Source organism: Lepus europaeus, chromosome X (assembly GCF_033115175.1).
Source record: "Lepus europaeus isolate LE1 chromosome X, mLepTim1.pri, whole genome shotgun sequence".
In the NCBI taxonomy this organism is placed as follows: Eukaryota; Metazoa; Chordata; class Mammalia; order Lagomorpha; family Leporidae; genus Lepus; species Lepus europaeus.
The window spans coordinates 101,175,084-101,186,508 of record NC_084850.1 but is presented as its reverse complement, the minus strand read 5'-3'; the positions used below and the strand labels follow the sequence as shown (position 1 = coordinate 101,186,508).

At 50.5% G+C, this 11,425-nt stretch overlaps 1 protein-coding gene across 1 annotated transcript; it reads left to right on the top strand.

The window, feature by feature from the left end:
* The first annotated feature begins 248 nt into the window (after positions 1-248).
* On the top strand, positions 249-7,753 carry WAS (WASP actin nucleation promoting factor). Its single transcript, XM_062183438.1, has 13 exons — positions 249-410; positions 709-849; positions 2,283-2,369; positions 2,471-2,573; positions 2,681-2,722; positions 2,816-2,869; positions 3,472-3,646; positions 4,618-4,660; positions 4,849-5,002; positions 5,063-5,070; positions 5,185-5,598; positions 5,819-5,933; positions 7,567-7,753. Exons 1-13 carry the CDS (start codon positions 279-281, stop codon positions 7,620-7,622), a joined length of 1,524 nt encoding a protein of 507 aa, XP_062039422.1. The 5' UTR covers positions 249-278; the 3' UTR covers positions 7,623-7,753.
* Positions 7,754-11,425: the final 3,672 nt, after the last annotated feature.

Below are 11,425 nucleotides of genomic sequence, written 5' to 3'. Positions count from 1 at the left end.
GAGCTTGTCGGAGGAGGTGGGCCCCAGAGGATAAGACTGAAGGAGAAGGACCTGAGCTAGTAAAAAAAGATGGGTCTAAGCAGTCCAACAGAGGAGGAACCCAAAGTGGGTGAGGAGGGCCCATGGGGAAGACGAGGCCAGGCCTACTGAGAGGCCCCCTGGAGGACTTGTTTCTCTTGTGGTTTTTTTGCACTTCCTGTTCCCTTGCTCACTGCGGAAGTTCCTCTTCTTACCCTGCACCCCGAGCCTAGGCGGAGAGGACAAGGACAGAAGGCACCATGAGTGGGGGCCCTGTGGGAGGCAGGCCCGGGGGTCGAGGAGCACCTGAGGTTAAGCAGAACATTCCCTCCTCCCTGCTTCAGGACCACGAGAACCAGCGACTCTTCGAGATGCTCGGACGAAAATGCTGGGTGAGCTGGGGATCTCCCGGCCCTCCCTTCCTCTTCTTCCTCTCCCTCCTGCCTCCTCATCCTCCCCACCCTTTGCCTCTCCCTCTCCATCTCCCCCTCCTCCTCTGCCTCTCCATCAGCCCCTCTCTCCTAGAAGCCACTTTACCACTGCTCACCCATCCCAGGAAGATCCCGAGGCCTCCTCACCTTCCTTCGGGCTGCAACTCTTCCTTCAGGCCCATGACAGCCAGGGGCACAGAAAGGCCCAGGTCTGGCTCCCCTCCGACCAGACCCCACTGATCCCTGCTCTCCCTCCTAGACGCTGGCCACTGCAGTTGTTCAGCTATACCTGGCGCTGCCCCCTGGAGCCGAGCACTGGACCAAGGAGCATTGTGGGGCTGTGTGCTTCGTGAAGGATAACCCCCAGAAGTCCTACTTCATCCGCCTTTATGGCCTTCAGGTGACTCCTCCCCTGAATGGATAGGCAAACCCGTCCTCAACCTGCAAAGCCAGACCTTTGCTCATACATAGCTCTGAACCCTGGGACCAGATCAGCAAATCCCTGAACCCTAGAACTAAGGCTCCCCCAGGTCTCAAACTCTGGTTTGCATTTTTGACTTCACAATGACTGACCCCAGAGTCTCCATATCACGGTATCTCAACCCCCAAATATTAGACCACCTCCCAGGCCCAACTGGGTCTACAAATTCTAAAAACTGACCATGTGATTTATGCCTGTACCTCAAATCTGTTCCCAGCTTGACACGTTGCATCTCAGGAAATCCTCCATCAAAACTCCTGAGCCCCAGATGTTTGCCCAGCTCCTAAGTCATAAGCCTGTTGTTACTCAGACCCAGAACCTGAAGATTTCATTGAATCTTGAACTTCTCAAACTCCAAATCAGTCTTTATGTATTTACTTATTTATTTAAGTCAGAGTTACACAGAGAAGGGGAGAGAGAGAGAGAGAGAGAGAGGTCTTCCATCTGCTGGTTCACTCCCCAATTGGCCGCAATGGCCGGAGCTGCACTGATCCAAAGCCTCCTCTGGGTCTCCCATGTGGGTGCAGGGGCCCAAGGACTTGGGCCATCTTCTGCTGCTTTCCCAGGCCATAGCAGAGAGCAGGATCAGAAATGGAGCAGCTGGGACTCGAACGGGCACCTATATGGAATGCTGGCACTGCAGGTGGTGGCTTTACCCACTATGCCACAGCGCAGGCCCCCAAATCAGTCTTTTTAAGCCCACAGCAGGGACCCCATAATTTCCACATTAACACTTCTGAACACCCAAATAAGGAGGTAGTACTGCAGCAAAAAACAGACCTGTCTTATCAACCTCCAACCCAAACTTTCCAGGCTTATACCCCAAATTCATCCTCTTAAGTCCATAAAGATGGACCTACCATCACTTCAAGATGCCAAAGCCATCAACTATTGATCAAACACCACAGCTCTAAGCCTGCTCTACAAACCCTAAAATGCACATACTTTGTCTGGACTCCTCCCCCAACTGCCAAGTCTAAATGTCTGAACCTCAAATCTCAACCCCAACTCCCAAATCCTAAAAGCCTACCTTCCATGGAGTTGGGGCAGTGCAGGATCGAGTCTATGTGTGAGTCTCAATTTCCCGGAACTTGCAGTCCTAAGTTTTCCAAACCACGACCCAGTTCCACATGGAGGGCCCTCTCACCACAGAGTCTGATACTGAGACGCTATCTCAACCCTCCAATTCTGACACCCAGACCACCACTCTCTCTGATACTGAGCTGAATGTCTCCAAAATTAGACTCCAGGGCCCCAAATCCAGACACCATGCTCCCTGCCCAGATAACGGCTTGTCACCCACCCAGAGGGTGCCTCCGTGCCAGTGTGTCCCCTATCCTGCACCTCTCCAGGCTGGCCGGCTGCTCTGGGAACAGGAGCTGTACTCACAGCTGGTCTACTCCACTCCCACCCCCTTCTTCCACACCTTTGCTGGAGATGTAAGTGATCAACCAACCCCTGCGCAGCAGTAGGGAGCATGGGGAGGGGGTGCTAAAGGTGTGAGGGGCCTGGAAGGCTGCTGACCCTGAGGCATGTGCAGGACTGCCAAGCGGGCCTGAACTTTGCAGATGAGGGTGAGGCCCAGGCCTTCCGGGCCCTGGTGCAAGAGAAGATACAAAAAAGGAATCAGAGGAAAAGTGGAGGTGAGGAGGCCTTGGGGGTAATAAGGAGGTTGCACAGAGATGAATGTAAAGGTGGCAAACTACAAAAGCCCCATCATGATTTTGGCTCCCCATTGACGTATCTACAGACAGACGCCAGCTACCCCCACCACCAGCACCAGCCAATGAAGGTGAGTCCTCTAGCACAAGTAGCAATAACAGGGGGCTTGCCCAAGAACCTGTGGCAGGACTGTGATAGCACTTTCCCCTTTCCATCTATCCAGAGAGAAGAGGGGGGCTCCCACCCTTGCCCTCACACCCAGGTGCAGACCAAGGGGGTGAGTGCTGATTCTTCTCTGTGTCTCTTGGATGGATAAGTGGGTGAATGGAGGGGCAGACAGATAGGTATGTGGATGGATGAGCAGGTTCATGGACGTGTGGCTGGATGAATATGTGCATAGACAGGTGGCACATAGATGGCTGAGAGGAGGGGATGAATCCGTGGGACACTGAAAGCATAAACAGATACATGACTGGGTATGTAGATGTGTAAGTGAATGGGTTCGTGAATAAATGGATGATATGGGAGACTGCATGAATTAGGAAGTGAGTAAGTGAGTGAACAGTGAACAAATGACATAAAATTCCAGTTAGTGAAGAAAGCAATGATTGGATGAAAAACTGGGTCAGTGAATGAATAATTTAACAAATTAATTAATGAGTAAGTGAATGACTGAGTCAATACTTTGATAAGCATGAATTAAATGGTTATTAATGGTTTATGGGATCCACCCATTTCTACATTGTACCACTTGGACCCCTCACTCATTTTCTCCATGAACCGCTCCCCCCCCCCCACTACAGTCTTCCTGTTTCTTGCCCCCATACTTGGTTGGTAGGTAAGTGGGTAAATGGTCCAATCACCTTATTTTCTCCATAGGCCCACAAACTGGCCCACTGTCCTTGGGGCTGGTGACAGTGGACATCCAGAATCCTGACATCACGAGTTCACGCTACCGTGGGCTCCCAGCACCTGCTCCTGGCCCAGCTGATAAGAAACGCTCCGGAAAGAAGAAGATCAGCAAAGCAGATATTGGGGCACCCAGTGGATTCAAGTGAGAACCTCTCCCCAGTAGATCTACCAATTCCTGGGGATGGATGGATGGGGGGCTTATGAAGAGCTGAACAGCTAGGTGGATGGAAGAACTGTCAGATGGATGAGCAGCTGGCTGCAAGGAAGGGACTACAGAGAGGCAAATAAGTCACATACCATGCAAAATTCAAGGAGGCAGTTGCTCTTAGGGTCGTGCAACTGGAATTCATGCCTCAGAGAGTGAGTGCCTCCTTAAATTTTGTAGCCTTGGCACCTGTCTCGTCTTACCTTAGTCCCATCCTTGGTAGACTGGTGGACGAGCGAGGTTGATGGTGCAGGAAGTGGATGAGTGGAAGGGTGGATGGATGGGTAGATGAATGAATGAGTAGGTGGGTGGATAGATGGGTAGATGACTTCAGTGGTGGACAGGTAGATGGATGGCTGAGCGGATGAGTGTGTGGACATTATAAGCTGAATGATTCACAGACAAGGTGGATAGGAATGGAGAGGTGGTCAGATTTGTGGGTGAATGGACAGTTCCGTAGATAAGTGAACAGAATTATGTGGTTGAATAGGCAGAAAAATGAATGGCAGGATGGAAAGGGGGGCACAAGGGTAGATGGATGGGTGGACGGACAAGTGTGTGTGAGGACAGATTGGTGGACAAGTGGCCAAATGGTAGGGGTGGCTCATGTGTGGGCTTATGGGGAGGGGCTGATGTCTGTAGAGATCAGTGATGCAAAGGATGGGTGTGAATGGATAGGTGGATAACTGAGTGGGTAGATGGTGGGAAGACAGGTAGACAGACGGACATCAAACCTACAGACCCCTTCTCTTTCTCTCACTACTGATCACACTCATGCACTTGTTTAGACTCCTTCACTAATTCTGCCGCTCAGGATCTGTTGGAGCAGGAGAGGGTAGGAGGGCTCACTAGGAAGGGAGGAAAGAAAGGGCAGTGGGGCTTCACTGGAGTCTCCTCACCTCCTCCAGACATGTCAGCCACGTGGGGTGGGACCCCCAGAATGGATTTGACGTGAGTAACTCCAAAGTCCCTTGGTTCCCACTCAACTTCCACCCACCTTTTCATAGATCACTGCTCAGAGCCCATATCCAAACCCCATGCTTCCCACATCCCTGGCCAGGAGGGACCCAATGACAATTCCTATCCTCTCCCTCCTCACCTTATTCCTTCACCCCTGCCCGGGTCCTTTTCCGGGGCAGGTGAACAACCTGGACCCGGATCTGCGGAGCCTGTTCTCCAGGGCAGGAATCAGTGAGGCTCAACTCACTGATGCAGAGACCTCCAAACTCATCTATGACTTCATCGAGGACCAGGGCGGGCTGGAGGCTGTGCGGCAGGAGATGAGGCGCCAAGGTGAGGCCCCTTCACTACACCCCCTTCTTCTCCAGCCCTGAAGCCACCCAGTCCTCGCAGAACCCCCTGTTCTGCTTGAATGGGGAATTGGTCAGGCGGAGGGACCTATTTTACAAATGAACAAAACTGAAGCCTGGAAGAAAGCAATAATAGCAACTGTGTGTTATTTTCCCCCTACAGAGCCGCCCCCACCGCCATCCCGAGGAGGGAACCAGCCCCCCAGACCCCCTCTGGTGGGGGGTAACAAAGGCCGTTCTGGTCCACTACCCCCTGTACCTTTAGGGGGTGCTCCGCCCCCACCCACGCCCCGAGGACCCCCACCCCCAGGACCCCCACCCCCAGGCCGAGGGGGCCCTCCACCACCACCCCCTCCAGCCACTGGCCGATCTGGACCACCGCCCCCTCCGCCCCCTGGAGCTGGGGGGCCGCCCATTCCACCTCCCCCGCCCCCTCCCCCACCGCCACCCCCCAGCTCCGGGGATGGGCCAGTGCCTCCCCCGCCCCCACTTGCTCCGTTGTCTGGGGGCTGCTTGGCCTCTGGAGGGGGTCGGGGGGCGCTTTTGGATCAAATCCGGCAGGGAATTCAGCTGAACAAGGTGAGGACCGGCAGGAGGAAGGACTGGGGTCTGGGACTCTGGGGTGTCAGGTGCAAGTCAGCATATAGGGAGGCGGAGGCTGAGACTGATGGGGGTGCCAGGCTTTGGGGTTTAGTGCTAAGCTTGGGAGGTGGGTGGGGAGCCTTGAAAGGGATTGATGTGTGGGAGGAAAAATTACAAAGAAGGGGCAGAAGAAGTACTGAAACTCTCCTTGCTGCAGACTCCCGGGGCCCCAGAGAGCTCAGCCCTGCAGCCGCCACCGCAGACCTCCGAGGGGCTGGTGGGCGCCCTGATGCACGTGATGCAGAAAAGAAGCAGGGCCATCCACTCTTCCGGTGAGCCTGTCAGGCCGAGACCCTGAACCTGGTTGCCAGGGCTAGCCTTGGCCTGCAAACATCTCAGGCAGTCCCCATCAATAGAAACATTATATATGTCTGTGGGTAACAGTATCAAAGAGTCTTAGATCAGTCTCCTTAGTGGTAATATTTAGACAGTATATGACCATAATATAACTCTTTCCTTTGACAATAGTATTAATGTAATATTAACTATTATTATCATTAGGGGTGTGCCCACGGCATTAATGTTGTCCTGTATTCAGCCCTATTAACATCAGCCTAGTATGTGACAATCCTATTTTAAAGAGTGCCATCTGACACACTAACTTTAACTTCCTGTACCAACAGCTTTATATGAACCCATGATAATAGTAGCTAACTCCATCTTTCAACAATAATGCTAATATTAACCTCCTATTGTGGCAACAATACTATCCTTCACACATGATATGAAGATAATAGTAATTTCAACCTATTAGGGGACAATGATACAATTAACTCCAACTTTGACAATAACATTAACCCCAAAGTGTGTCCACAAGATTAATGCGATTCCATTATATGACAGCATTATAACCAGCCTCATCATTTGACAATTTTATCATTAAACTCCATTATGGGTTAAAAAGATTAACATTAACCCACCATTAAGCAAAAATAAATTACCCCACCTTCACTAACAGCATTTACACTTGCCCCATTAAGTGACAAATGGGTTAACATTAACCCTTTGTGTGACAATATCCCGACTAACCATGTTTTTTGGAAATGTTTCTTAAAGCGTTATTTTTCAACATTTTATTGGAAAGGCAGAGTTACAGAGGAGTCACAGGGAGGGAGAGAGAGAGAGAGAGAATCTTCCATCAACTGGTTCACTCCCCAGATGGCTGCACTAGGTGGGGCTGGGCCAGGCCAAAGCCAGGAGCCTGGAAGTCCACTGGGGTCTCCCAGGTGGGAGGCAGGGACTCAAGCACTTGGGCCATCTTCTGGTGCTTTCCCAGGCACTGGATCAGAAGTGGAGCAGCTGTGGCTGGAGTTGTGGGGTAATGGATAAATATGCTGCCTGTGATACTAGCAGCCTATATCGTTCTGGTTTGTATCCCAGCTGCTCCACTGTCGATCCAGCTCCCCATTAATGGCCTGGAAAAGGAACAGAAAATGGCCCAAGTGCTGGGGTCCCTGCCACCTGTGTGTGAAACCTAGATGGAATCCCAGGCTCCTGGCTTTGGCCTGGCTCAGCTCTGGCCATTGGCAGCCATCTGGAGAGTGAACCAGCAGATGGAAGATCTCTCTCTCTCTCTCTCACTCTGCCTTTCAAATAAATAAATAAATCTTTAAAAAACAACAACAACAAAAATTTCACTTCTTGGCCTTTTGGCTAAGGTCAAGTGTAGTAAGCAGACAAACAAAAGGCCCCAAAACTAAAATGCCAGGCCCCAGACTAACCATATTTTGAACAATACCATATTAATTTCAGCTCCAACTAGAACAGACTTCCCGACTATAATGCCTATCTTGTCCCAAACAGAAACCCTAACTTGACCTTAGGAATACCCCTCAGCCCTCCAGGGCCTTTGAACTCCCCCCCCCCACCAAGCTGAACTCCCTCTGAATCCTTGTCTCCTTTCAGACGAAGGAGAGGACCAGGCCGGCGATGAGGATGAAGACGATGAGTGGGACGACTGAGTCACTGCCCACTCCCTACTCTGCTCTCTACTGCCCCTGCCTCCCAGCCCCCACTCTGCACCCCAGACCCCCAAATCCCATTTCTTCCCCGACCCCTACTTTGGCTGCTGTTCTCCCTGCCTGGTCCCCACACTCACCCTCCCAATACCAAGGGCCTTTTTATATATATATATATAAATTCTCAGTCCTCTTCACTCAAGGATTTTTAAGTAAAAAATAAAGTCATGGTCTTTTTGTCTTCCCTAATGTGTTTGATTGCATTTCCAGTGTGAGAATTAGGGGTCCTTTCTCCCCAAAGTCCCTTTTGTGGATCTATCTCATTTTATTTATTTAGCCTCACATGGATATATTCATTTATTTGTTCTTTTATGCCCTCAGCCATTTTGCCTGTATTTCTTTCCACATTTATTTCCAGGCACTACTTCAGGGGCTAGGAATGAAGGAATGAGGAAGAAGTACAGAAAAAGAAATTGCTGCCCTCATAGGGTTGGAATCACTCTCCTAGGGCGACAGACAAGGAAGAAAGAACCAAACAGAAATAAAGGAGAGTTACAGACCATGATGAGTGCTGTGGTATACCATTCAAATGGAGCGCAAAGGGAAGGCGCTTGGAGGAGGTGACAGTTGTATTGAACCTAACGAAACAGAGGATGGGCCATTAGAATATTTGGGAGAAAAAGCAGTCTAAACTTCTGGAATAGCCAGTGCAAAGGCCCTGAGGTAAGACAAACTTGGTGTGAGGCCAGGTGTGGTGATCATGTACTTAATTATTAAAAAAAAAAAAATTGTGCTCAGCTTTCAGTGAGCACAATACTAGATCAAGAACACACTTGATGACCAAATCTCCCTACTCTCTGTGTACACAACTCATACAGCAGGAACCTGTTGGGCAGGATGCTCCTTTCAACTGTAAAATTCAGTTCTGTCCGGTTCCCGGTGCAAACCACTACCCAGTTGCAACAGAAGATCACACAGATCTGGTCCAGAACAGGAGCAAGCCGCCTCAGGCGCTGAGCCTGTTTCCTCATCTCTAAGTGGTGATCACACCATTTAAATGATCCCCACCCCTCCTCATCCTCCTCCTTCTCCTCCAGGACTTGCTCCCTCCCTTCCCCCCAAAAAGGCGTACCTCAAAACTGGCCTTGGGGTATCTGGCCTCGTGGTTAGGACACCTGCATCCCACATCCCACATCTGGGTTCCATGTCCAGTTCCCTTCCCGACTCCAGCTTCCTGCTAATGCAGAACCTCGAGAGGCAGCGGTGATGGCGCAAGTGCTTGGGTCCCTGTCACCCATGTGGAAGACCTGAGTGGAGGTTCTGGCTCTTGGCTTCTGCCTGGGCTAGCCTGGCAGTTGCTAGCATCTGGGGAGTAAACCAGGGCATAGGAGCTCTGTCTGTCTGGTGCTTACAGCTATTTCCAGGGAGTAATTCGAAGCTCTGGCATATCAAAGCCTAGACTTGAGGCCCCTATGCCTTCCTATTTCTGAAATCTAGGGGGTTCAAGTTCTCAAATATTTTCCTTTACAGGAGGAAGAGGAGGGAATAGGGGAGGAAGATGAAGGGGAAGGGGAACCCAGAGAGGGGAGGCCTCTTCTGCAAGACCAGTGGAAGAATTTCTGAGCCATGGAAGCGCGGGTGGCAGTGGGGTGTTGAAGAGGGAGAGAATGAGGGAGATGGTGGGAGCTGTGAGGGAGGGAGATGGAGGGCACGGGAGCTAGCTTTGCCCCTTAAGAATTCCCTGAGGACAAGGACATTTGCCCTGAGCTAGAGAAGGAGGCAGTCTCTAGTTCCGTAATTTTTTCATTTCTTCACCCCTGTCTCCACTTCCCCACCCCACCGCGGGCAGGCAGATGGACACTTGGTCTAGGGAGCAGGGTCTGTCAGTGTCACTTATTTCCCCTCTTCTGGAAGAGAACTTCCATCCCACAACCTCTGAACTGCTGTAAGTGCTGGGTAGAAGAGTTGACTGTGAGGGGCAGGTGCTTGGCACACGCAGTCTAGATGTGCCCACACTCAAGGCCAAAGTGCCTGGGTTCGAGACCCAGTCCTGCTTGCTTGGGTTCCTGCAACCCACTTCGGAGACCTGGATCAAGTTCTGGGCTCCTGACCTTGGCCTATCCCAGCCGCAGCTGTTGTGGACATTTGGGGGAGTGAATCAGCAGATGGAAGAGCATGTTTCTCTCTCTCTCTCTCTCTCTCTCTCTCTCTCTCTTTCTCTCTCTCTCTCTGTTTTCAAATTAAAAAGAAAAAAAAGAACTGTGAACAACTTGCTTGATCCCTCAGGGTCTCAGTTTCCTCAGTCCTTAATATGGGGATAAAAATATTTTCCTCATGGGACTGCACTGGGAATTAAACCAGGCGATTCTGCCAAGTGTCAGGATCCTTGCAGGCTTCTGGAAATGTCAGGTGCTATTTTCACAGCTGTTGTTGTTGTTATCGTTATTGCTGGACTTCAGTGATCCTGAGTCATCATTGACTACAAAATGCACCATTATTTTATGTATTACTAAGAAAGACAAAAAAAAAGTGCTGCCATTTAAATTATGACTCAACCAGTACAGTCATGCATCAATTAAGGATGGGGACATATTCCAAGAAATGCATTGTTAGGTGATTTTCTTGTTGCGTGAACATCATAATGTGTACTTACCCAAACTAAGATGGGTGCAATGTCATTAGGTGACACCATCTTACCGGGCCCACTGCACTTGTAAGATGCAGGCTGATTTCAGTTAAATGATTTAGATGCCCTGGCTGATGATTTTTTAAAAAATATTTTATTTGTTTACTTGAAAGAGTTACAGAGAGGCAGAGGCAGAGAGAGAGAGAGGTCTTCCATCCGCTGGTTCACTCCCCCAGATGGCTGCAATGGCCAGAGCTGGGCTGATCCGAAGCCAGGAGTCAGAAGCTTCTTCCGGGTCTCCCACATGGGTGCAGGGGCTCAAAGACTTGGGCCATCTTCCACTGCTTTCCCAGGCCATAGCAGAGAGCTGGATTGGAAGTGAAACAGCCAGGACTTGAACCAGCACCCATATGGGATGCCGGCACTGCAGGCAGTGGCTTTACTCATTATGCCACAACACTAGCCCTGGCTGATGATGTTTTATAACCCACACTCTGACTCCACATGTATGTTAGCTTGTGAAAAATTCATCACACCATGCACCCATGGTCATGTGCTTTTATGTATGTGTGCTACACTCCAGTATGAGGTGTGCATGAAAATAGGCCAAATCTGTGCCACTTGCAATGAATAAAACTTGCCTTGGCCTGAACTTTGGGCAGAGCAGGATATACAGTAGGAACTAAATTAAGGCTAAATGGACAGATAGCTGGAAATAGGACACAGTCGTAATAGGACAAGCTCTTACCTTTGAGGTCTCCTACAAAGGTGTTAATCCAGAAAGATTCATTTTTCAGATGAGTGGGAAATACCCACGCCAGAATCACTCATTTGAGGTGGTACAGGTGAGAAAATTGCCTGTGGCCACACAGTTGAGTGCCTGGTAGAACCAAGCAGTCAGGTAGCCAGGCTCCAGAACCCAGGCTCTTAAATCTCCTCTCCAGGCCCAGATGGCCAGCGGTCATGTCTTCCATCACTGTCATGTCCCTGGAGGGCCCTGTCTGTCCAAGGAGACTGGGGGGTGGGGGGTGGGACGTGAGAACCAGCATCTACTCTCTGTTCTAAAATAGGGCTAGGGGACTGAAGTAGGACTTAGCTAAGCCCTTGACTGTTGGATTCGTGGCAGGCAGGGTAGAATGTCAGACAGGCCAGCCATGTTCCTGGACTGGTAGGCAGATGG

Coding starts and splice junctions, on each gene's coding strand:
- WAS (XM_062183438.1), top strand. CDS start 279: ATGAGTGGGGGCCCTGTGGGAGGCAGGCCCGGGGGTCGAGGAGCACCT. Junction 411..708: donor TGCTCGGACGAAAATGCTGG/GTGAGCTGGGGA, acceptor TCTCCCTCCTAG/ACGCTGGCCACTGCAGTTGT. Junction 2,870..3,471: donor CCCAGGTGCAGACCAAGGGG/GTGAGTGCTGAT, acceptor TTTTCTCCATAG/GCCCACAAACTGGCCCACTG.